The 27,580-nt window shown below is 35.5% G+C and overlaps 1 protein-coding gene and 1 pseudogene across 1 annotated transcript in view; one reads left to right on the top strand and one right to left on the bottom strand.

Annotated features, from left to right (window-relative positions):
* LRRC9 (leucine rich repeat containing 9) overlaps positions 1-27,580 on the bottom strand; it is a 101,777-nt gene that overhangs the window by 2,600 nt on the left and 71,597 nt on the right. The window contains exons 25-31 of the mRNA XM_032624923.1: positions 26,238-26,346; positions 25,458-25,596; positions 22,509-22,643; positions 11,184-11,401; positions 9,233-9,301; positions 4,318-4,458; positions 111-255 (exon numbers count right to left, since the gene is read on the bottom strand). Coding sequence (XP_032480814.1) covers positions 111-255; positions 4,318-4,458; positions 9,233-9,301; positions 11,184-11,401; positions 22,509-22,643; positions 25,458-25,596; positions 26,238-26,346 — 956 coding nt within the window. The remainder of the gene's footprint in view (positions 1-110; positions 256-4,317; positions 4,459-9,232; positions 9,302-11,183; positions 11,402-22,508; positions 22,644-25,457; positions 25,597-26,237; positions 26,347-27,580) is intronic.
* On the top strand, positions 6,501-6,603 carry LOC116750145 (annotated as a pseudogene).

Genomic DNA, 27,580 nt, shown 5'->3' with positions numbered 1-27,580 from the left:
TGTAAATGTAAAATATGCAATTTTAAGTAGTATTAGAAATCAAAGTGAGATTTTTGTTTCAAATGAAGTGTTTTTGCTTTTTTACATTCACTCAGAAACTGTCAAAATACCTTCAACTTCAGGAGTTAAAGTGAAGTCAGATCCCAAGTAATGGCTAAATCCACCAGGCCGAATTACATTTGTTATCTTTATGGGAGGAGCTTTCACTTGGCCAAACGATCCACCATCCACAGGAGAGTTGGTAACAGGAATAAACTACATAACAAAAGAAAAGAATGCCTTATCTCAAAAACTCAGATCAGTAGTCTTAGCCTTACCACAAGCCCCACTTGATAATCACCTTAAAATTTTTTAGGTCAGAAATTATATGCTTCCCTAAACTCAGAGTTTGTATGAGGCAAAAACTGTGAAACAGACAGATTTTTGGGCCCTTAACTCCCCTCAGAACCTTATGTTCTGTTTTTTTCAGACTGCATTGTACTCATTACAACAGTCTAGGGTGATGGCACCTCCCCATTCCAAAGAGTCTTAACAAGGTAAGTGTAGAATTAAGAAAATTAAGCCTTTACCCCTTTGTGATTTCTTTTTTTCTGAACAGGAACTTCTAGATGGTAAGAGTTGTATATTCCACATCTTTGTGTTCCTCACATTACCTCACCAGGTGTCTTGCAGTTAATTAGTTTTTCAAGAACAAACAAGTAAATAAAATGGGGACTAAGAAAAGCATCTTATAACAATCACTTTTAATGAGTGTGCTAACTCTCTAAACAGTGTTTACATTTTATGTTAGTTGAGAATTAAGAGGCTTTTAAAAGATTTTCAGGAATCAGCAAATGGAGAAGAGAAGTATTTTAGGCTGGAGACTCTTGGTTTCCCTAGAAATTTATGCCTGCTCTGTCTTTAGTAAGACTGACCTTGTTTATACTTTAAAAAATATGAATTCTGAATATATGTTTTAATTTATTTAGAGATACAGGCTTTTGCCATTTGTGTAAAATTACCCATTTCCCTCATATTTCGGTAAATGTAACTAAAATGCAGCTTCGTAATGAGCACTAAGGTATCAGGCCTTTTACTAAAGCTGATCCCAAATTCCCTAATTCCTTCATGGGAGTTTCTTCCCATCATTAAACTAGAATATTGTCCAATTTTCTTCTGAAACCAGAGCACCAAAATGTTCTGGTTTAAAGGACAGCTTTAGATTTCATTTATTTCCTCTTTATTTGCTGTTAAAAAGAAAGAACAGCAGCAACTAAAACAAAGAAAAATACATTAGACTGAACTGATAAAACTTGAAAAGTATTCTGTTCTTGTGTCTTCTGAACAGCTAAATGAATAGCTCAATTTTTTTCTAGCCAGGAAAATAAAAATTATTATTGCATCTTAAAATAGATTTCTCTGAAATAAAGACTTCAAATACCCCCGTTATTTTACTAACCATATATAGATGAATTCTTTAAAACCCAATTTTTAAATAAAATATTTACATATAGAGTAAATGGAAAGGTAATTAAATTCTTATGTACGGCACTGATTTGAATGGCAAGAATAGGTATCTAGAATCACTGAAGACAACATGGTAGTATAGAATTGGAAAAGTCTTAGTTCACTATATGAGAAATAGAAAAGAATAGCCAACAAGCAAAACCTTTAGTGAAATAATCATCCATCACTGACTACAATTTGAGTTTATGTATTTTTTTTGCTATATGAAACTAATTAAAAAATATGTATGGAAATTCGGATCTTTAAAGTTGCTCTAAGTGATTTCTTTATATGGAATTTAGTGAGTATGAAGTTATATGGAATTTTTAAAATGTAGCCAACATTACCTTAAAATAGAATTTATCAAATGTTACAATTTGTATAGGTCTCTCACTGGAGGCCTCAAATTTGTGGTATGATAGACAGAATAATGCTGCCCCCCCAAGATGTCCACATCCTAATCTCTAAAACCTGTGAATGCTTTACGTGGCAAAAAAGGACTTTACAGGCATAATTAAATTGAGGATTTTGAGATGGGGAGAATATCCTGGATTATCTAGGTGGGCCCAATACAATCACAAGGGTCCTTATAAGAGGGAGGCAGGGAGGGTCAGTGTGAGAGAAGATGTAATGATGGAAGCAGAGGTCAAAGTGATGCCATTGCTGGAAGAGGGCCATGAGCCAAGGAATGCAGATATCCTCTAGAAGTTTGAAAGGCAAAGAACAAATTCTCTCCTAGAAGGTATGCAGCCCTGCCGATACTTGTGATTTTAGCTCTGTAAGACTGATTTTTTGGACTTAAGACCTCCAGAATTGTAAGATAATAAATTTGTGTTGTTTCAAGACACCAAATTTGAGGTAATTTGTTACAACAGCAATAAGAGACTAAAGTTTCCTTTAGTTTTCCACTTCTGGAAGCAAGAAGTGACTTGCTCATGGAATATAAGAGAGAAAGGGAAAGGAGGCGTAAATCATTGAACTAAATTTTAATTATTCTCTTTTTAAAGACTAGAGACTGTGACAATAATTCGGTAGATGACATTAGATGGTGCTGTCTCTTAGTTATACAGATTAGTAGCTAAGATTTTTTTCACAAAGCATAGTTTTTAGAAAAACATTTGTAAATATAGTCCATAAATGAACCAATTTCCTCTGCCTAATCTAGATAATCTTTTTTTTTTTTTTAGATAATCTTTATTAACATTGTACAGCTCTAAGTTTCACAGGTCTCTATAGCTATTTTGACCCATAATAGAATCCCCTTGGTTAATTTTTAAAAGTCAGGGAATAATAAGAATTAGATCTATAATTCTTTTTATAATTCTTAAAAAAATTTTTAAAACATAAAAGTACATGTGCCCACACATCTTTTGATGAAGGGTCAAGGCCTTTTCTTTAAGAAAGAGTCCCTTGACTGGTATTTTATCTGATTGATAAATCCACCCTTAAGGGTTTTACCTACAATTTCCAGTTTTGGTTTCGTTAAAGTAGCAAGACTTCAACAACACGTGGAGAAAATTTGAATACAAGAAACTGTCTAGATTTAAAGAAAATTTCCCACATATTAGTCTGAATTTTTATAATTTTCTTCCTTATTTTGCAGGTTTTTTTCCTCCCAACCTAATTTGATATTATTTGTGTATGTGTAATCAATTATTTGTGATTTGTGTAATTGACCTTTTTCCAGACTTTACAGAGAATCCCATTTGGCTTTCATAGAAACATAGAAATAATAATTTAAAATTTGTACTTGTGTATCTGTTTATTTAAAATGAAAGTTATAAGTTTTTGAAAAAACACAGCTGACTCAATAAATATGTGAATCAATTGCTGAAGGCAGAAGTGAGCTTAGAGAGTAGCCTACTAGTATCAAACGTTCAATGTGCTCTGGGAACTCGTTAGTTTGTTTTACAAAGGGAGTGGAGAGTGTTGGGTAAGCCAGTGAGATAAATGAAAGCATCTATGGTAGTCTTATCTCTTTCCTCTTCAACTTAACTTTTAAAAGTAATCTTTGTTCACTGACTAACACCCTTGCTCTCTTGCTTTCACTGACAGTAGAGGTTCATTTACACTCTCACTGCCCCACCTTAGTCCAGGTTTTCATAATCTCTCTTGGATTATTCTAAAAGCCTCTTAGCTGGTTTCTCTGCCTCCAGCTCCTTCTTCCTTAAACCTTGCAAAGGCACAGCTCTAATAGTATTACTTCTTTGTTCAAAAACCATAGCTTTTCTGTGTTAAATTTAGTCTTTTAAGATAGTTATGAAAAATCCTGGTGGTCAATGATAGAATTTCCAAATGATATGCTTTTGTGGCTTCTCTCTCTGACCTCTTCCCTGTCATGCTCAGATACCCTACTAGGGTTCATAGGCAAAAGGCCCGACTATTCTGACAATATACAAGAAAAGAGGTACACACCTCCCTTGTTAGATGAACTACACAGTCCAGAGAATTTGAGGTCATTATTCCTTCCTTCCCTTTCTATCTCCTAAGTGGGGAGAGTTTTATTGTTAGTCACTGTTTATAAGAGCGATATGTTACAGTTTCTTACCTTCTAGCATTATCTGACATATGGAGCAAGAGGCACAGTTTAAAATAATTTGCTTTATGTCAAAGTATGTCTTTTGAATAAGGAGCTTTCCTAGCTTCTATGTGTATATGCTCTATTCACCAGATCAAGCTGCTTTTGACAGTAATCACCAAATACATACTAAAATTATCTAGAAAAACATCATACATCAGGTTTAAACATTACATTAAAACTCATGACAGAATGTTCATCTACTAATAATTTATGTATTTTAAAAGAAAAAATGTAAATAATAGAATTATTACCAAATTTTTCTTTGCTTGTGGTTCAGAGAAGTGAAATTCAGCTTTTGCCCTATCATCTGAATTCACAGGGATTCCATCTAACATCTGTAAGTTAGGCAGTCGAAATATAAGCACGTGGCGATGTAGCATTTTTCTACAAATCTGAATAGAGTTAAAAATAACAATTCATTCCTTAAAAAAACTTTTTATTTCAAAGATTAACCTTTATAGAGAAGCATAGACAGCAGAGATGACAGGTAACAGCTAATTTGTAGTATTAAATGATATAAATACGAATTCCCTTGAAAGATTCCTCAATTCCCTGTTATGCCAAATGAAGATGAGAAGTTTTGTGTTTTTTTTTAAACAAGGCTACCACTTGGAGATTTAGTCTCTTTTTAGAGTATATGATATTGTTCATTAACTACAGGCAATCCCAACTTATGAATAGGATTATATTATAAAAGTTCACTTATAAGTAATTAGTTTGAAACTTGTATGATAATTTCCCATAGACACTATGCAGTTTAATTCAATATACATCTATTGAACTATATGATCCATCACTTCATAGTATTAACCTACTGTAAAAATACTTGCATATGTACGTAAGAAAGTGTGTAGAAAGTGTTAACATAGTAGGCTTGAGGCTGTTATCTTTAGAAGGATCTGTTTGCAAGGAGCTCTTGACAAGTGTTTGGTACTTGGATTTTGGAAGCTCTCCCACCATTCCTTAACTGATAAGGGTAGTTCACTATGCCTAGACTGCTTATACAAACAATAGGATTCATGTTCAATCTGCTCTCCTTCTGGAAGTCTGGAATTTTGGTATGTGATTGGCAAGGGTACCTACATGACCAGCTTCCAAAAAAACCCTTGAATGCTATTAAGTCTAATGGGATTTCCTGGGCAGAAATATAACACATTTGTTGCTACATTTTTGTTGGTGTGTGAAAAGTGCACACTGTGATCCCCTCATGTGAGGGAAAGAGCATAAGGAAGCCTGCACGTGGATTCCTCCAGACTCTGCCCATGTGTTTTTCCTTCATCACTTGGCTGTGTATCCTCATTACGTCACAGTAATAAATCTTAGCCATGAGTATAGCTATATGCTAAGTCCCTTGACTTTTAGCAAATCTTCTAGCAAGTCTCTGAATATAGAGATGATCTGGGGTACTGACAACACAGAAGAAGTATGCAGCACTGTTTGTGATAACAAAAGAAAGAAAGAAAGATTATCATCAGAGGGGAATAAACTATTTTTTTTAAATGTAGTAGATACATATACATTAATGGAGAGAGATCTCTAAGCCGTAAATTGAGTTAAAAAAATGAGCACATTCAAGGCCACAAAGCCAGTTTCATAAAACCAAAGAATGGATACACTGTCTCTTCTGATTAAAATGTAATAACACTAGAAATAAATAATAACGAGATAGCTAAAAATACCTAATAGGTTTGAAATTAACACACATAATCCTCAATAATTCTTTTTACAAATCTTTTGTAAAGTAGATTCTAAGATTTTTTTTTTTGATGTGGACCATTTTTTTTTTTTGATGTGGACCATTTTTTTAAAAGTCTATTGAATTTGTTATAATATTGCTTCTGTTTCATGTTTTGGTTTTGTGGCTGCAAGGCATGTGGGATTCTAGCTCCCTGACCAGGGATCAAATCCACACCCACTGCATTGGTGGGCAAAATCTTAACCACTGGACCACTAGGGAAGTCCCTGTAAAGTAGATTCTAAGAAATAGCAGGAAAAACACAACATATCAAAACTTTTAGGCTATTGCTAAAGCAGTATTTTGTAACCTAAAATTTATTCATTTAGAAGAAATATTAAAAATTAATGAGCTAGGCATTCTACTCCAGAATATTTTAAAAAAGTAAATTCCAAGAAACTAAAGGTAAAGGGTAGAAATTAATGAACAAAAAAGAAAAATTACACTTGATAAAACCAAAATATGGTTATTTGAAGAGATTAATATGATAGACAAACCTTTAGTAAGACTCATCAAGAATAAAAGAGAAAAAGCAAAAAAACACCAACAAATTTAGATATTAAAAAGGTGACAAAACACATAGTAGAGATTTTTAAAATTCATGAAAGTATTATGATGGAAGTACATTTAAAGTTTAGATAAAAGGACAATTTTATTGAAAAATATAAGTTCTCAATATTGACTTTTGAATAAATAGAAATTGCTTCTTGCCTTTTTGTTAAGAACAAGTGTAGTATCTGTTCTTATCAGTTTAATAGAAAATGGCTAGATAATATATATCAATTAAAGGGTTTGAATAAGTAGTTTAAAATCTAACTTCAAAAAATATTAAGTTCACATGGTTTTAGAGACAGGATCTAATTATCCTTCAAGGAACACATGAGTCTTCTTTTATATAAATTAATTCATAGGCTAGAAAAAGAGGGAGAACTCCCCAATTAATTTTATGAGGCAAGAACAGCCTTGATGAACTTGAAAAGAATAGTATAATAAAGTAAATTACAGAATAATTTTACTTATTTCCATAGAGATATGCTACATGAAATTTTAGCAAATTGAATCCAATAAAGTATAAAAGATGACCAAGTAGTATTCATCCCAGGAATTTAAGGATGGTTTAGCACCAGAGTCTATTAATATAATTTGCATATTAACAGATTAAAGAGAAATACTATATTTCCAATTAGTTAAAATCCAGTGTCCATTCCTGATAAAAACAAGTAGTAAACTGGAATTAGAAAGGAACTGCCTTAAAATGTTGAAGGTTATCTACCCATAACCTACAGCAAACATATTTAATAGTGACAATTTAGAAGCATTCTTCTGAGGTCAGTAACTATCAGTGTGTCTATTCAGCACTGTACTAGAAGTCCTAGTCAGCACACTGACAGAAGTAAAAGAAATAAAACCATAAGGATTGGAAAGAAAGAGTCATTATTTGTAGATACTATGATTGTCTACAGAAAAAATCCAACAAAATTTACAATCCATTAGAATTTAAAAGAGAGTTCAGCAAGCTTCCTGGATAAAGAGTAATATGCAAATATCAGAATTTCTATTCTTTAGCAACAAACAACTAGAAAAATATAAAAAAATATTGTTTAGAACAGCTATTAAAACAACAGAATAGGGCTTCCCTGGTGGCACAGTGGTTGAGAGTCCGCCTGCCGATGCAGGGGACACGGGTTTGTGCCCCGGTCCAGGAAGATCCCACATGCCGCGGAGCGGCTAGGCCCATGAGCCATGGCCGCTGAGCCTGTGCGTCCAGAGCCTGTACTCCGCAATGGGAGAGGCCACAACAGTGAGAGGCCCGCGTACCGCAAAAACAAAACAAAACAAAAAACAACAGAATAAATCTAACCAAAGATGATTAAAACCTTTAGGAGAAAATCACAGACCTTTATTGAAGGACATAAAATAAACACAGGGATATTTGTGTTTGTGAAAGAGAAGGCTGAATGCTATAAATATTACGGGAGACTGCTTATTGTATTTCTTTCTTGGTGGAAATAGCTCTATGATGTGGCACTACTGGCTCTCTCAGTCCCTTCACTCAGGGAAGGAGAGCGACTTAACTGATAAATCTGGGAAGACTTTTTTTTAAATAAATTTATTTTATTTTATTTTATTTATTTATTTATTTTTTTCTGGTATGTGGGCCTCGCTGTTGTGGCCTCTCCCGTTGCGGAGCACAGGCTCCGGACGCGCAGGCTCAGCGGCCATGACTCACGGGCACAGCCGCTCCGCAGCATGTGGGATCTTCCCGGACCGGGGCACGAACCCGTGTCCACTGCATCAGCAGGCGGACTCTCAACCACTGCGCCACCAGGGAAGCCCTATTTATTTTATTTATTTTTGGCTGCATTGGGTCTTTGCTGCTGCACACAGGCTTTCTCTAGTTGTGGCGAGCGGGGGCTACCCTTCGTTGCAGTGTGCAGGCTTCTCATTGCAGTGGCTTCTCTCGTTGTGGAGCACATGCTCTAGGTGCATGGGCTTCAGTAGTTGTGGCACATGGGCTTAGTTGCTCTGCGGCATGTGGGATCTTCCTGGACCAGGGCTCGAACCCGTGTCCCCTGCATTGGCAGGTAGATTCTTAACCACTGCGCCACCAGGGAAGTCCCAATCTGGGAAGATTAAACTGGGTATGTTTAGCTCCTGTCTTTCCTCTTGAGAAGGAGCTTATTGCTGGGAGAATGCCTTCTGTTCCTCCAGGAGAAGCTCTCCTCCCATGTGGAAAGGCCTCAGTGAAGTATTTCTGCTACTGGGTCATCATGACTTACTTTTGGCATCTGTTAGCAGGCCCATTTGGCTTTCTCACTAAGCTAAGCAAAATATTCTCATCTCTCTATCTGCCACTGTCATATTTCTCAATTGGTTCAAATGTTAGGTGAGTAAGGATGCTACTTATTTGATCCCTTCAAAGACTCCAACGGGAAAGGTGGCAAATTTTTCCCAAAATTAATGTATAAATTCAGTGCAATTCCAATTAAAATATCAACAAGATTCTCATATAACTTGAGAAGCTGTTTACTGAAACTCATAGGAAGTGTAAAGGGCCAGGGATAGCCAAGACAGTGAAGAAAAAAAGAGAAGGTGGAAGACAAGGAAAATTAGAGGTGCTTACTCTACTGGACATCAAGACTTAATGTAAAACTTTAGTGATTAACACAGTGTAATGTTATAGGGATTGACAAATAGGCCAATGAATACAAAGTAGAACCAAGAAGTAGACCCTCTTGTATATGACAATGACAGTTTATATTGTAATCAGTTGGAAGAAGACGCTAGTCAATAAATTGTGCTTGGATAACTGTTTATGCATATGGAAACAGATAAAATTAAATCTTTCTCACATTATATAAAAATAAGTTATATACAACTATAAATTATATTTAAAATAAATCAATAAATTAGAAAAATAACACACTCACTGGATTGCCATAAACTGTAAGCTCTCTGAGGGAAGAGATACCATCAAGTTTTTCCAGTTCTGCTATATCCTATTAAAAAATTAAGCAGTAAGTTATTATTTGGTTAGACCCAACATCTTTAAATATATGCTGATTTGAAGTAATTATATGTAAGTGTTGGATTGCAACGAGTTCATGATTGAATCTTCTGAAGTGAGCTTGATTGACAATATTCTGTATTGTTGATTAAAGACAGATCTGTGTACTATTGATTCCAAATACATGACTGGGTAAAGATGACAAGCTAACATAGGAAACAGGCCATACAGCAGCGCTTACTAGGAAAGACCATATTTTTTTCAGAAGACTTATGATCTATTCTAAAATTCAGATTATATTTGGTTAATTCCCAGGAGGATTGACCTAGATGTGTAGAAAAGGAGGTGAATCCAGTCTAAACAATTTCAAAGGTGCATATCAAACACAACCTTAACCATGAAAGAGCATGTCATATTGGATGGACTTAATACTGATATATTTGATGGTAATGTATATAGTTGAAAAACTATTTCTCTAGTTGAATGACTTGCCTTTGCTACTGGATGGGATTATTTATTATTATCTATTTAACATTGGTGAAAGTTTGCAAATACACTTTAGTTTCTGCAAAGTTATTTCTAAAATGCTATTGCTGACAAAATTTAGGCAACAAGATCAGCTTCAGGTTGTTGCTAGTTCATAGTAATAAAACAAAGTTATTGATATGCTCCTCTTCTTATTTGGGATAACTAGTGGGTTTAGCCAATTCATCTAGTAACTATAAAAAATTTTAGACCTATTTTAGATCACTTGGAAGTGGAATTTGAGAAGCCACAGGAATGCCCCAGACCCTGTGTATCCTTGAAATTATTAGTAAGGCTTGATACTGGGTAAGGTCTCAGATTCACGTAAGTCTGATTTGACATATTCTTTGTGTTAGCTCAGTTGCTATCACTGGAAAGAGTTCCTATAGGATAGCAATTATCCTAATTTAGATTTCTTCTGGATAAAGCTTTGGAAGAACCATTGCCAGTTTTGGCAGGCTTTTTCTCAGATGAATGTTGTTTGACCCTTGATGTGTGAGTTGTATGTAATTTTCTCTGTATATGTATTTCCTAGTTGCTGTATAGAAAGGGGCACTGATCATGATTTCCTTGTAGCCTTGAACAGGCTTTTCTATCACTCCAGAAAAGGCTTCCTGAACTCCAGCAAGAAGAGCCACTAACAAATATTGATCATGTATCTACTATGTACCAGACGCTTTGCTATATACTAATACAAATGTGGGCAAGAAAGACATGGTCCCTGCCCTTGCAGGACAGTATACAGTTGTTTGTCTTCAAGATTGTCTTAGAGGTATGGGCAGAAATATCAAAATTGGTAAAAGGAGGGCTAACCGATCATCAGCAAAACACTGAGAGAAATGTTAGGAGAAATACCTTCAACCCTCTTATCTGTATACTATCTCAGAAGAGAGTTTGGGCAGGCTCAGTTGGGTAGTGGCCTAATGGAAACAGGCTGAATTATGAGCAGGTGAAACAAATGCAGGATGCTAGCTTAGGAAGCCTTGAGTGGGGAAAGATGGATTATTAAAGCCAAGTGGAAGTCCATTATCAGGAGTTGATTCAAATGTCAGGTAGACCAAGTACATATGTTAAGTTTAAAGGGGCAGAGGGAGTCTAGGATTGAGATGCACAAATAGCTTGGACCAAGAGAAGTCAGGAACAAAAAATATCTCTTAGAGGATCTGCAGGTAGATGCATGTGGGTTGGTTGGGTTTATAAGTCTAGCAGCAGGGTGAGCATTTCTGCATCCCAGAGTATTTACATGTCATATAAATGATAAATAACACACTAGCAAAATTTTCATTGGTGTGCTTGGAAGCTTTATATTCAAAGGAGTTAAGTCTTTTAAATCTCATAAATAATGTTACCTGGATTTTATTATATCCTAGGAAGAGTTTCTCTAGTTTTACCAAAGGTTGTAATTTGCTCAGCTCTCGTAGTCTGTTTTCCTCTAGGTGAAGCGCCAACAGAGAGCTTGGTTTGGCAAAGGCACTATCATTAAAGGCTCTGATGCGGTTATGGTCCACTACCAATTCCTGAAGGAATTCTAAGTTGTCAAGCCCTTCAACTTGACTGATTTCATTCCCTGAAAAAGATAACTCATGATATGTCAAGTGAGCCCAAACTGAATAAAAGTTATCTATCTTCATTTAAATATTTTTTTATTAAATGATTCTTTAAGAAGTGAAGTATTAAAAAGAATATATTTCCAAGGAGAAACAGAAATGTAATTTACAGGAAGGTAGCATCATCATCATCATCATATAATATTTGGCAAAATTTTTCCTTTAAGATATGATGCACAAAATGTACTGAATTGACTCAATCTGTCTGTTCAACAGTTAAGTGCTAAAATAGTTGATACTGATAAAAGTAGATGTATAAAAGTGCTGCAGAAGATATGCTTCCTAGCTCATACAGCTCAATAACAAAAAAACAACCCAATCATAAAATGGACAGAGGACCTAAATAGACATTTCTCCAAAGAAGACATACAGATGCCTGAAGCATATGAAAAGATGCTCAACATTGCTAATTATTAGAGAAATGCAAATCAAAACTACAATGAGGTACCACCTCACACTGGTCAGAATGGCCATCTTTAAAAAGTCTATAGACACTTAGGTTGCTTCCATGTCCTGGCTATTGTAAATAGTGCTGCAATGAACATTGTGGTACATGACTCTTTTTGAGTTATGGATTTCTCAGGGTATATGCCCAGTAGTGGGATTGCTGGGTCGTATGGTAGTTCTATTTTCAGTTTTTCAAGGAACCTCCATACTGTTCTCCATAGTGGCTGTATCAATTTACATTCCCATCAGATGAATGGATAAAGAAGATGTGGCCCCTATGTACAATGGAATATTACTCAGCCATAAAAAGAAACGAAACTGAGTTATTTGTAGTGTGGTGGATGGACATAGAATCTGTCATACAGAGTGAAGTAAGTCAGAAAGAGAAAAACAAATACCGTATGCTCACACATATATATGGAATCTAAAAAAAAAAAATTGTTCTGAAGAACCTAGGGGCAGGACAGGAATAAAGACGCAGACGTAGAGAGTGGACTTAACGACTTGGGGAGGGGGAAGGGTAAGCTGGGATGAAGTGAGAGAGTGGCATGGACATATATACACTAACAAATGTAAAATAGATAGCTAGTGGGAAACAGCCGCATAGCACAGGGAGATCAGCTTGGTGCTTTGTGACCACCTAGAGGGGTGGGATAGGGAGGGTGGGAGGGAGACGCAAGAGGGAGGAGATATGGGGATATATGTATACGTATAGCTGATTCACTTTGTTGTACAGCAGCAACTAACACAACAATGTAAAGCAATTATACTCCAATAAAGATGTTTAAAAAAAGTCTATAAATAATAGATGCTGGAGAGGTTGTGGAGAAAAGGGAGCCCTCCTACACTGTTGGTGGGAATGTAAATTGGTGCGGCCACTATGCAAAACAATATGGAGGTGCCTGAAAAAACTAAAAATAGAGTTGCCATATGATCCAGCAATTCAAAAAGATGCATGCACCCCAATGTTCATTGCAGCACTATTTACAATATCCAAGACATGGAAGCAACCTAAATGTCCATCAACAGATAAATGGATAAAGAAGATATGGTAGATACAATGGAATGTTACTCAGCCATAAAAAAGAATGAGATAATGCCGTTTGCAGCTACACGTATGGACCTAGAGATTATCATACTAACCGAATTAAGTCAGAAAGAGAAAGACAAATACCATATGATATCACTTAAATGTGGAATCTAAAATATGACACAAATGAACCAATCCACAAAACAGAAACAGACTTACAGACAGAGAACAGACTTGTGGTTGCCAAGAGGGAGAGGTCGTGGGGGAAATATGTACTGGAGTTTGGGACTAGCAGATGCAAACTATTATATATAGAATGGATAAACAACAAGAGCCTACTGTGTAGCACAGGGAACTATATTCAATATCCTATAATAAGTCATAATGGAAAAGAATATGAAAAAGACTATATATATGTATAACTGAATCACTTTGATGTACACCAGAAACTAACACAGCATTGTAAATCAACTATAATTTAATTTTAAAAACAAACAAAAACAACTTAAAAAGAAAGACCAAAATGCACCAGGAAGTAGTTAGAAAAGCAAAAAAAAAAAAAGATACACTTCCTGAGTATACTGGGTTATTCTAATTATTATTCTAATAGGTATTCAAACAGGTATATCTAATTATTAAAATAAACTAATTTGTTGTAATGTTAGGCTGGAAGAATATACCTTAATTATGCTGTTATTTCTTTCTCAACATATTTTTGCACTGCAACTACATTAAAAAATTAAGAATTTATTACGTTAATTAAAACCTCAATCCTTTCATTATAACCTATGATTTCTCTCAGCTGTAGCAATCAATAGTTTTATAAGTATGAATGATAACTTATATAAGAAGAGAACCTTTGAGTTGACCAAATGCTTTTATGTGTGTTTTCTATTAGATTCTTAAAATAGCACAGGGAAAATTTTATCCTTTTTTTTTTTTTTTTTTTTGCTGTATTCGGGCCTCTCACTGTTGTGGCCTCTCCCATTGACGAGCACAGGCTCTGCGGCCATGGCTCACGGGACCAGCCGCTCCGCGGCATGTGGGATCTTCCCGGACTGGGGCACAAACCCGTGTCCCCTAGCATCGGCAGGCGGACTCTCAACCACTGCGCCACCAGGGAAGCCTATCCTTTTTTAATGATCAGAAAACTGAGGGTCAGAGAAACTGTCTTGCTCAATGACATAAAAGTGGCAACACCAGGCCTACCCTAGACCTTTTACAATGCTGCTTCTGTGCCATTCTATCTTTCATCCACTATTTATCCTCTTTGTTACTGGACTGAATTGTGTCCCCCCCAATTAATATGTGGAAGTCTTAACCCCTAGCCCCTCAGAACATGGCTGTATTTTCGTCTTTAAAGAGGTAACTAACGTTAAATGAGGTCATTGGGTGATCACTAATCCAATATCACTGGTGTCCTTATGTGAAGAGGAGATTAGGACACAGAGGGAAGACCATGTGAAGATACAGAATACAATTATAAGCCAAGAAGAGAGGCCCTCAGAAGTGACCAACCCTGCTGATATCTTGATCTTGGACTTCTGGCCTCCAGAACTGTGAGGAAATAAATTTTTGTTTAAGCCACCCAGGCTGTGGTACTTTGTTATGGCAGTCCTAGCAAACTAATATATTACTGAACATGTGATCCCACTTTCTTGGAATTCTTCTCTTTGTAATTTAACATATTTAATCGAACTTAAGATGCCAACAATTGTTAAGATATGTCAATATTTTATGTATACTAAGGAAAAAAACATGGCTAGGTAAACTATGTTATGCCATCAATTAAGATACAACCTGATTTCAAGACATGTTAAAATATAAAAAGTGGGTGTCTCACAATTGATGAACTATGAGAAAGTTACCTTATTTTGTTTTATTCCTTAGAGAAACTGATAACATCATAACCTTCAATAAAATTGCTCACAGAATTAAATCACAGACTTTGAAACATTACCACTGCCTTACTTAAGAATGAAAAAAAGACTATTCAAGTCAGACTGAGAAAAATGACTCAGTTGTGTTAATATATTACTTTCATGAAATCATGTATTTGGATGGTCACTTTTAATAAAGTCCAGTGGTATAAAAATCACGTGATATAGCTTTAAGTGCTGAATAATGTCTACAGTAGCATATTTTTGGCTATTTTTCATTTTAGAATGCTCACTAAACATATTTAAGAAAGAAAACTCCAAAACAACAGTGCTAGATGTGATTTCAGGGATCTTATATTTAACTAGCAGAATTTGCCATTGTTAGAAAACTCCCACTTATTTATTTACTTCTAAATTTAAAAAGTTTTTTTTTACTTATGAGATATTATTTATTTCCCTTCTTAACAGTTCATTTTTCTTTAATATCTTTATTGGAGTATAATTGCTTTACAATATTCTGTTAGTTGCTGCTGTACAACAAAGTGAATCAGATATATGTATACATATATCCCCATATCCCCTCCCTCTTGCACCCCCCTCCCACCCTCCTTATCCCACCCCTCTAGGTGGTCACAAAGCACCAAGCTGATCACCCTGTGCGATGCAGCTGCTTCCCACTAGCTAGCTATTTTACATTTGGTAGTGTATATATGTCAGTGCTACTCTCTCACTTCGTCCCAGCTTACCCTTCCCCCTCCCCACGTCCTCAAGTCCATTCTCTACATCTGCATCATATACATCTTTATTCCTGTCCTGCCCCTAGGTTCATCAGACCATTTTTTCTTTTTTTTTTTTTTAGATTCCATATTTATGCGTTAGCATACGGTATTTGCTTTTCTTTTTCTGACTTACTACACTCTGTATGACAGAGTCTAGGTCCATCCACCTCACTAGAAATAGCTCAATTTTGTTTCTTTTTATGGCTGAGTAATATTCCATTGTATATATGTGCCACATCTTCTTTATCCATTCATCTGTTGATGGATACTTAGGTTACTTCCATGTTCTGGCTATTGTAAATGTGTTGCAATGAACATTCTGGTACATGACTCTTTCTGAATTATGGTTTTCTAGGGTATATGCCCATAGTGGGATTGCTGGGTCATATGGTAGTTCTATTTTTAGTTTTTTAAGGAACCTCCATACTGTTCTCCATAGTGGCTGTATCAATTTACATTCCCACCAACAGTGCAAGAGGGTTCCCTTTTCTCCACACCCTGTCCAGCATTTATTGTTTGTAGATTTTTTGATGATGTCCATTCTGACCATGTGAGGTGATACCTCATTGTAGTTTTGATTTGCATTTCTCTAATGATTAGTGATGGTGAGCATCCTTTCATGTGTTTGTTGGCAATCTGTATATCTTCTTTGGAGAAACGTCTGTTTAGATCTTCTGCCCATTTTTGGATTGGGGTGTTTGTTCTTTTGATACTGAGCTGCATGAGCTGTTTATATATTTTAGAGATTAATCCTTTGTCCATTGATTCGTTTGCAAATATTTTCTCCTATTCTGAGGGTTGTCTTTTCATCTTGTTTATGGTTCCTTTGCTGTGCAAAAGCTTTTAAGTTTCATTAGGTCCCATTTGTTTATTTTTGTTTTTATTTCAAAACAAAAAGGGTGGGTCAAAAAGGATCTTGCTGTGGTTTATGTCAAAGAGTGTTCTTCCTATGTTTTCCTCTAAGAGTTTTATAGTGTCTAGCCTTACATGTAGGTCTCTAATCCATTTTGATTTTATTTTTGTGTATGGTGTTAGGAAGTGTTCTAATTTCATTCTTTTACTTACAGCTGTCCAGTTTTCCCAGCACCACTTATTGAACAGGCTGTTTTTTTCCATTCTTTATTCTTGCCTCCTTTTTCAAATATAAGGTGACCATATGTGCATGGGCTTTCTATCCTGTTCCACTGATCTATATTTCTGTTTTTCTGTCAGTACCATACTGTCTTTATTACTATAGCTTTGTAGTATAGGCTGAAGTCAGGGAGCCTGATTCCTCCAGCTCCATTTTTCTTTTTCAAGATTGCTTTGGCTATTTGGGGTCTTTCCACACAAATTGTGAAATTTTTTGTTCTAGTACTGTGAAAAAAGCCCTTGGTAGTTTGACAGGGATTACAATGAATCTGTAAATAGCTTTGGGTAGTATAGTCATTTTCACAATGTTGATTCTTCCAATCCAAAACATGGTATATCTCTCCACCTGTTGGTATCATCTTTAATACCTTTCATCAGTGTCTTATACTTTTCTGCATACAGGTCTTTTGTCTCCTTAGGTAGGTTTATTCCTAGGCATTTTATTCTTTTTGTTGCAGTGGTAAATGGGAGTGTTTCCTTAATTTCTCTTTCATATTTTTCAACATTAGTGTATAGGAATGCAAGAGATTTCTGTGCATTAATTTTGTATCCTGCTACTTAACCAGATTCACTGATTAGCTTTACTAGTTTTCTGGTAGCATCTTTAGGATTCTCTATGTAAAGTATCATGTCATCTGCAAACAGTGACAGCTTTACTTCTTCTCTGATTTGGATTCCTTTTATTTCTTTTTAATCTCTGATTGCTGTGGCTAAAACTTCCAAAACTATGTTGAATAATAGTGGTGAGAGTGGGATCCTTGTCTTGTTCCTGATTTTAGAGGAAATGGTTTCGGTTTTTCACCATTGATGATGATGTTGGCTGTGTGTTTGTCATATATGGCCTTTATTATGTTGAGGTAAGTTCCCTCTATGCCTGCTTTCTGGAGAGTTTTTATCATAAATGGGTGCTGAATTTTGTTTTAAGCTTTTTCTACAGCTATGGAGATGATCATATGGTTTTTATCCTTCAGTTTGTTAATATGGGGTATCAAATTGATTGATTTGTGTATATCAAATATCCCTGGGATACACCCCCACTTGATCATGGTGTATGATCCTTTTAATGTGCTGTTGGATTCTGTTTGCTAGTATTTTGTTGAGGATTTTTGCATCTATGTTCATGAGTGATATTGGTCTTTAGTTTTCTTTTTTGTGACATCTTTGTCTGATTTTGGCATCAGGGTGATGGTGACCTTGTAGAATGAGTTTGGGAGTGTTCCTCCCTCTACTATATTTTGGAAGAGTTTGAGAAGGATAGGTGTTAGCTTTTCTCCAAACGTTTGATAGAATTCGCCTGTGAAGCGGTCTGGTCCTGGGCTTTATGTTTGTTGGAAGATTTTTAATCACAGTTTCAATTTCAGTGCTTGTGGTTGGTCTGCTTATATTTTCTATTTCTTCCAGGTTCAGTCTCAGAATGTTGTGCTTTTCTAAGAATTTGTCCCTTTCTTCTAGGTTTTCCATTTTTTTGGCATACAGTTCCGTGTAGTAATCCCTCATGATTCTTTGTATTTCTGCAGTGTCAGTTGTTACTTCTCCTTTTTCATTTCTAATTCTGTTGATTTGAGTCTTCTCCCTTTTTTTCTTTAAGAGTCTGGCTAATGGTTTATCAATTCAGTTTTTCTTCTAAAAGAACCAACTTTTAGTTTTATTGATCTTTGCTATTGTGTCCTTCACTTCTTTTTCATTCATTTCTGACCTTATCTTTATGATTTCTTTCCTTCTGCTAACTTTGGGGGTTTTTTTGTTCTTCTTCCTCTAATTGCTTTAGGTGTAAGGTTAGGTTGTTTATTTGAGATTTTTCTTGTTTCTTGATGTAGGATTGTATTGCTATAAACGTCCCTCTTAGACCTGCTTTTGATGCATCCCATAGGTTTTGGGTTGTTGTGTTTTCATTGTCATTTTTTTCTAGGTATTTTTGATTTCCTCTTTGATTTCTTCAGTGATCTCTTCATTATTTGGTAGTGTATTGTTTAGCCTCCATGTGTTTGTATTTTTTACATTTTCTTTCCTGTAATTGATATCTAGTCTCATAGCGTTGTGGTGGAGAAGACACTTGATACGATTTCAATTTTCTTAAATTTACCAAGGCTTGATTTGTGGCCCAAGATATGATCTATCCTGGAGAATGTTCCATGAGCACTTGAGAAGAAATTGTATTCTGTCATTTTTGGATGGAATGTCCTATAAATATCAATTAAGTCCATCTTGTCTAATGTGTCATTTAAAGCTTGTGTTTCCTTATTTATTTTCATTTTGGATGATCTGTCCATTGGTGAAAGTGGGGTGTTAAAGTCCCCTACTATGATTTTGTTACTGTTGATGGCCCTTTTTATGGCTGTTAGCATTTGCCTTATGTATTGAGGTGCTCCTATATTGGGTGCATAAATATTTACAATTGTTATATCTTCTTATTGGATCGATCCCTTGATCATTATGTAGTGTCCTTCTTTGTCTCTTTTAATAGTCTTTATTTTAAAGTCTATTTTGTCTGATATGAGAATTGCTACTCCAGCTTTCTTTTGATTTCCATTTGCATGGAATATCTTTTTCCATCCCCTCACTTTCAGTCTGTATGTTTCCCTAGGTCTGAAGTGGGTGTCTTATAAACAGCATATATATGGGTCTTGTTTTTGTATCCATTCAGCCAGTCTATGTCTTTTGGTTGGAGCATTCAATCCATTTACATTTAAGATTATTCTCAGTATGTATGTTCCTACTCCCATTTGCTTAATTGTTTTGGGTTTGTTACTGTAGGTCTTTTCCTTCTCTTGTGTCTCCTGCCTATAGAAGTTCCTTAGGCATTTGTTGTAAAGCTGGTTTGGTAGTGCTGAATTCTCTTCACTTTTGCTTGTCTGTAAAGGTTTTAATTTCTCCATTGAATCTGAATGAGATCCTTGCTGGGTAGAGTAATCTTGGTTTTAGGTTTTTCCCTTTCATCACTTTAAACATGTCCCTTCTGGCTTGCATAGTTTCTACTGAAAGATCAGCTGTTAACCTTATGGGGATTCCCTTGTATGTTATTTATTGTTTTTCCATGCTGCTTTTAATATTTTTTATTTGTATTTAATTTTTGATAGTTTGATTAATATGTGTCTTAGTGTGTTTCCCCTTGGATTTATCCTGTATGGGACTCTCTGCATTTCCTGGACTTGATTGACTATTTCCTTTCCCATGTTAGGGAAGTTTTCAACTATAGTCTCTTCAAATATTTTCTCAGACCCTTTTTTCTCTTCTTCTTCTGGGACCCCTATAATTCGAATGTTGGTGCATTTAATGTTTTCCCTGAGGTCTCTGAGACTATCCTCAATTCTTCTCATTCTTTTTTGTTTATTCTGCTCTGTGGTAGTTATTTCCACTATTTTATCTTCCAGGTCACTTATCCGTTCTTATCTTCCAGGTCACTTATCCAACAGACAAATTTCTATCTTCCCATTTAGCTTAACTCTGTGTTTGGGGTCTCCTTTTCACAGGATGCAGGTTTGTAATTCCTGTTGTTTTTGGTGTCTGCCCCCTGTGGGTAAGGTTGGTTCAGTGGCTTGTGTAGGCTTCCTGGTGGAGGGCACTGGTGCCTGGGTTCTGGTGGGTTGGGCTGGCTCTTGTCTTTCTGGTGGGCAGGGCTGCGTCCGGTGGTGTGTTTTTGGGGTGTCTGTGCATTCGGTATGATTTTAGGTAGTCTCTCTGCTAATCCGTGGGATTGTGTTCCTATCTTGCTTTGGCATGGGGTGTCCAGCACTGGAGCTTGCTAGCCATTAGGTGGCACTAGGTCTTAGTGTTGAGACAGAGATCTCTGGGAGAGCTCTTGCCAATTGTTATTACTTGGGGCTGGGAGGTCTATGGTGGTCCAATGTCCTTAACTCAGCTCTCCCCCTGCCAGACGCTCAGGCCTGATATCAGGCCGGAGCATCAAGACCCTGTCAGCCACATGGCTCAGAAGAAAAGGGAGAAAAAAAGAAAGAAAAAATTAAATTAAATTAAAATTTTAAAACTTTTTAAAAATTGTTAAAATAAAAAAATTAAAAAGTAATTAAAAAAAGAAGAGAGCAACCAAACCAATAAACAAATCCACCAATGATAACAAGCGCTAAAAACTATACTAAGCATAAAAATCAGAAATAAGTCAGTCTCAGACAGCAAACCTGAAGTCTACAATTTACTGTCTCCACCAGTGAAGGGGCTTCCTATTGTGTGGAAACTTTTCCTCCTTCACAGCTCCCTCCCAGAGGTGGAAGTCCCGTCCCTATTCTTTTGTCTCTGTTTTTACTTTTTTCTTTTGTTCCACCCAGATACGTAGGGATTTCTGCCCTTGGGAAGTCTGAGGTCTTCTGCCAACGTTCAGTAGGTGTTCTGTAGGAGTGTTCCACATGCAGATGTATTTTTGATGTATTTGTGAAGAGGAAGGTGATCTCCACATCCTACTCCTCCGCCATCTTGATGGTCTCCCAATTCCCACTTATTTAACTAGATAGTTACATTTTTAGGTAAATTTGACCCTTAACCCTTAAGATTCTAACTTGCTTCCCTACAGCCCCACCCTGCCCTTTCCCTAAAGACTGTACCCTTCCCACCATCTTGCAAACTTAACACAACATGTGAAATGTAAGTTCATTAACTCTCTGGTAGACCATGGCATGGCCTCATCTTATCACTGCCTACATTTGTGTACTCCTCTACAACTTTTGCCCTCTTCCCTCTTTAGACTGACCTTAGAATTGTCTCCTCCTGTTCAGTATCTTTAACCTAACTCACCTCTTTACAAACCTTTAAAATATGCTTATAATTTCACTAGCTACCTTCTGATCTCTTACCTTCTTTTCAGGGACAAGTTCCTTGAGCATCCAACCTCTGTTTGTTGTCTTTACTGCCTGTCCAACCACTTCCCTCTATATTGTTTTCACTTTGGTTTTTGCTCTTCCCACACTTCCAAATCTGACACTCTGAAGGTTACTAATGGTCTCCTTTTTTGTTGAATCCAATTGTGTACATCCAGTATTTTTTTCATAGGCCTCATTCTTTTTATCATTTGACTTTAGGTCAATCACCCTCTTTTCTCCTGACATTTAGAGTCTGTATTTCTTGGTTTTCTTTCAAAATTTTGTGAATGTCTCCTTTGCTGGTGCTTATTCCACCCTTCTTAATTCTGGGTGTGGGGTGTGGAAGGGAATTGCTGAGAGGTAGTGGGTTTGTCTCCACATCCCTTTTTGGCTTTTCATTCTTTCTCTATACTTATTTCCTAAGTAAGCACATATGCTATGACTTTACCTGTTACCTCCACTGGGATAATTCTAAAATATACATCTCCAGTTCCGACCTGTGGTGCAGTACTACAACCTGAAAAAATTTCCATTTTCATGTCTGAAAGTTGTCACAACACTAACTAATCTTTCCCTAGCTTTAGTACCTCATTTTGCCCAATCTCTTAATAAAAGCATGCAAACATCTTGAACTATTTTTCTTTCCTTGTATATCTAGTCATTAAGTACTAATATTTACTTCTTTTAAACTGCATTTTGGACTCACCCTTTCCACTGAGACCACTCTAGCCCCATTATGTCATTCATGCTGCATAGAAAATGCCATGTGTTTTGGTGTCAGAGATAGAATGCAATATTCTATAGCTCTAGGATATCACATTTACATTATTTATATAAATAACCCAAGATAAACCCATTAGTGATTACTGAAATATTTTTGTCAATGAATCTGTTTTAATGTTGATGCTTATATTTGCTTTCAAAACAGGATGATAATCAAATCAGTTTTTAATAATAAAGACTTACACATGAATAGTGTTGCTACTCACCCTGAAGAAAGAGGAATTTTAAATTTCTTAGTCTGTTAAGCTGTAGCTGAATGAGATTACAAATTCCGTTGTAGCCCAAATGAAGAACTTCTAAACTGTGCATTATTGGAGGCAAATTTTCACTGCTCATTGTATCTCTGAAACACACATGTAAGTTTGAGCCCATAAACTTAATTTCAAACCAGCTGTTTGTATAAACATGAAAAGACAGTTTAGTATGTACTTACTATAAATTGAAGTTTAAAAAGAAAAAGAATGAATTTAGTAATAAATCAAACTATAATATTCTGTCTTCATAATTTATATAATAATGTTTTCTTCTTTAAAAACAGTTTTATATGCTAAAGAACAAAGAAATACAGAAAGAATTACTTGAAATAAAAAGCAAGAGCCAGTGCAATCAGGCAAGAAAAAGAAAAAACAAATGTATTCAGATTGGAAAGGAATTAGTAAAACTGTCCTTATTCTCAGATGACAGGATCTATATTTAGAAAATCCTTAGGAATCCACCAAAAAAACTATTATTGCACCAATAAATGAGTTCAGCAAGATTACAGGGTAAAAGATTAATATACAAAAATCAACTGAATTTCTATACATCTTCAATAAACTGAGAATGAAATTAAGACTTCTATTCACAATAGTATAAAAAAGGATAAAATGCTTCACAAAAAATTAACAAAAGGAGTACAAAATGTATACACAGAAGGCTACAAAACATTGCTGAGATAAATTAAAGATCTAAATAAATGGAGAAATATTCTGTGTTCACAGATTAGAAGACTCACTATTACTACTAAGATGGTAGTTGTCCCAAAATTGATCAATAGATTCAATGCAATCTCTATCTAAAGTCCAACAGGTTTTCTTTCTTCTTTTTTTCTCCAGAAAATAACCATCTCATCATAGCAGTTATAAGGAAATGCAAATAACCCAGAATATCCAAAACAATCTTTAAAGGAACAAGGTTGGAGGGCTTACATGTCCTGATTTCAAAACTTATAAAGCTGCAGTAATCAAACCAGTCTGGAACTGGCAAAAGGACAGACACCTAGATCAATGGAATAGAATTAAGAGTCCAGAAACAAACTTTTATATTTATGGTCAATTGCTTTTCAACAAAGGTACCAAGGCAACTCAGTGGGGGAAAGGATAGTATATTAAACAAATGGTGCTGGGATAAATGAATATACACGTGCAAAAAGATGGATTTAGCCCTCACTTTTTACCTCACAACATGTACAAAAATAAACTCAAAATGGATCATAGTCCTAAATGTAAGAGGAAACAAATTTTTTTTGAAGAAAACATATGAGAAAATCTTTGTGAAGTTAGGTTAGGCAAAGAGTTCTTAGGTACAACAACAAAATCATAATCTGTAAGAGAAAAAGTTGATAAATTGGACTTTATCAAAATTAAAATTCTTTTAAAAGATACTGTTTAAGAAAATAAAAAGACAAGCCACACATTGAGAGAAAATACTTGTAAATCATTGATTTGATAAAGGGCTTGTATCCAGAATATTTAAAGAACTCAATAATAAAAAACCAAACAACATAATTGAAAAATAAAAGATTTAAACAGTCACAAATAAGATATAATAATGGCTAATGGGGGCTTCCCTGGTGGCGCAGTGGTTGAGAGTCCGCCTGCCGATGCAGGGGACACGGGTTCGTGCCCTGGTCCGGGAGCATCCCACATGCCGCGGAGCGGCTGGGCCCGTGAGCTATGAGCTATGGCTGCTGAGCCTGCGCGTCCAGAGCCTGTGCTCCGCAACGGGAGAGGCCACAACAGTGAGAGACCCGCATACCGCAAAAAAAAAAAAGCAAATTAAAACCACAATAAGGTACTTCTTTAACTCCACTAGAATGGCTGTAATCAAAAACACAGACAACAAGTGTTGGTGTGGATGTGGGGAACTTAGAACCTTCAAAAATTTTTGGTAATGTAAAGTGGTACAACCACTTTGGAAAACAGTGTGGCAGTTTCTTAAAAAGTTAAACATTAAATTACCATATGACTCAGGAATTTCACTCTTAGGTATCTACTCAAGAGAAATGTGAACATGAGCACATACAAATACTTCTACACAAATCTTTATAGCATCATTATTCATACCAAACCCAAAGTGGGAACTGTCCAAATGTCTATCAACTGGTGAATAGATAAACATGATGTGGAATATATCCAGACAATGGAATGCCCAACATATTCAGCAATAAAAAAAGAATGAACTACTAATAGATGCTATAACATGGATGAATCTCAAAAACATTATGCTAAGTGTAAGAAGTCAAATGCAAAAGACCACATATTATATTATTCCATTTATATAAAATGTCTAGAAAACATAACTCTATAGAAAGTAGATTAGTGGTTTCTTGGACCTAGAGGTGCAAAAGGGAATTGACTCCAAATAGACACAAGGCATCTCTCTGTTGTGTGATGGAAATGTTCTAAAACTGTACTGCAGTAGGTAGTAATTGCACAACTCTATAAATTTAGTAAAAATTATACACTTAAAATGAGTGAATATGGTAAGTAAACTGTACTTCAGTAAAGCTGTTAAAAAACAAATCTGAGTAGTCTCCAATATAAAGGATGTGTATAAATTTTCATAGCGACTTTAATCAAAATAGCTTCAAACTGGAAACAACCCAAATGTTCATCAATGATAAATAGATAAACAACTTGTCATATAATGGAATACTACTCAGCAATAAAATGAAATTTATTTATCATACAATATAAGTATGAAATGGAGAAGGCTGGGAAAAAACAATAACAAAAGAGTATTTTGGTATCTTTTTATTTGTGAAGTTTATTTTTGGCATGTAGCTATTAAGTATTAAAATAAGCTAAATGTATGTACTGCTGTCAATAATGTGACTAACTGCTTTTTAAATTCCCAACCAAAATTATTTATAGTTGTAAAAAAAAGAATAATACCTGTTATTTTTGAAGTTCCTTGCTGCCCATAGCCACTTGAAGGCACTTTCTGGTAGAGTAGTTGTCTACTGGTCAAGTGAGTCTGAGGCTTTAGTCGGGGCATGATTGATTCAATATGATTATAGTTGAGGCATAAGACCTACAGAAGGAACCCATTATTAATCAGATATTAACATAGGAATGATGCTGTAAATATATCTTTGGCTATACAACATAATTTAATATATTAGTGTTAAAAATGACAAATTTTTATGTCCTAAATTGTCTGGATTTGGCTTTGAATGTGTTTTTTATCATCTGACATGCTGAAAAATACACCATTTCAAACAAAATAATGGAGACCCTAGAAAGTTGCTCAACTTTCTCAATCTGTACTCTTGACTTCTCCAAGACTTATTTAGATGAAATAACTCTAGTTGGAGAGATCGTTATTCCCCTAAGTTTAAAAGGCATTAGTAGATGGCTCAAAGCTGTAGGACAGGAGGCAGAGGCTGCTTTGAGAACCACAGTATCCTCCAACTTCACTCACTACAGAGGCAGCCTTCCATCCCATCTCCTATTAGACAGGAAGATTCACTGCTTATAAGACAATCACATAAAACTGAGATCAACTGAAATAACTTTGGGAAGTAATGCTTTTTTTCTTGGTGAAAAAATACTTTCAGAAAATTAATTTCTCTTCTTTAATGACATGAATATACATTTTATCCCAAAGTAAAGAAGATTACAACTTACACTGAAAACCCTGAAAGAAAAAAAGAAAATTTGTGAGTGACTCACCTTCACATTAGGCAGATAGATTAATCCACTGAATGAGGTAAGATTATTGTTCTGTAGATTCACATTACACACATTTCTAAACTGGTCAACTGGAATCAAATCCACAGTTCTGAATTTAGACAGAGTAAATACAGTTATAATTTTAACAGGCAAATTATATTGGTGAATCTCTCATGTGTAACCCCAAAGGCGTTTTTAAAAAATCTGATCTGACAAATTCTATGGAAAAGAATTGCCTTAATATAAAATATATGCGTCAGGGCTTCCCTGGTGGTGCAGTGGTTGAGAATCCACCTGCCAATGCTGGGGACACAGGTTCGAGCCCTGGTCCAGGAAGATCCCATATGCTATGGAGCAACTAAGCCTGTACACCACAACTACTGAGCCTGCGCCCAGAGCCCGCGAGCCACAACTACTGAGCCCACGTGCCACAACTACTGAAGCCCACGCACCTAAAGCCCTTGCCCAGCAGCAAGAGAAGCCACCGCAATGAGAAGCCCGCGCACTGCAACCAAAAGTAGCCCCTGCTCGCTGCAAATAGAGAAAGCCACGCACAGCAACGAAGAGCCAAAGCAGCCAAAAATAAATAAATAAATTTATTTATTTATTTTTAAAAATAAATAAAAAGTAAAGTTAGTTTAAAAAAATAAAATATATGGGCCAAATGATCAGATAAATACACATTTTTGTTGGGTACCTGTGTAAGAAAATGACATACAATTTCATTGACTTAAAAAAACATGTCTATTATCACATAAATATAGAACTATCATAAAAGAAACATTAAAAATAAACATTTCCAATTTCTTTATAATTCCATACATGTTCATGAAGTCATAGTGAAGTTGATATGGTAAACCATAAGATTTTCAGGTTGTAAACTGCAGAGGATATATATGAAAATAGGTATTTCTGAAATGCCAGGAAGGAGTTTGGGATAGGAAAGAAAAGGAGAAAGTAGGTAATTTCTTTGAAAACAGAGTTTTCTGTGGAATCTCCTGAAAACTTTACAAGGCATTCCACCTTGTAAGGATGTTTTGGTAATTGGTCAGAATGCTTGATTCCTAGTCCACAGCTTTAAAAGTGTTTTACCTTCCTTTGAGCTATGAGGGAGAAGAGCATAAAGCTTAATCACCTTGTTCTAAACACTTCTTTTTTTCATATATCCCAATTTGTTTCATTTATATATTCTTTTAATTGAGGTATAATTGATATACAATATTATGTAAGTTTCAGGTGTACAACATACTGATTTCACAATTTTTAAAGATTATATTCCATTTATATTTGTTATAAAATTTTGGCTATATTCCCTGTGTTGTACAGTATATCCTTGTGGCTTA

The sequence above is a fragment of the Phocoena sinus genome, chromosome 2, assembly GCF_008692025.1.
Source record: "Phocoena sinus isolate mPhoSin1 chromosome 2, mPhoSin1.pri, whole genome shotgun sequence".
Taxonomy (NCBI): domain Eukaryota; kingdom Metazoa; phylum Chordata; class Mammalia; order Artiodactyla; family Phocoenidae; genus Phocoena; species Phocoena sinus.
This window is presented reverse-complemented; position numbering and strand designations above follow the sequence as displayed.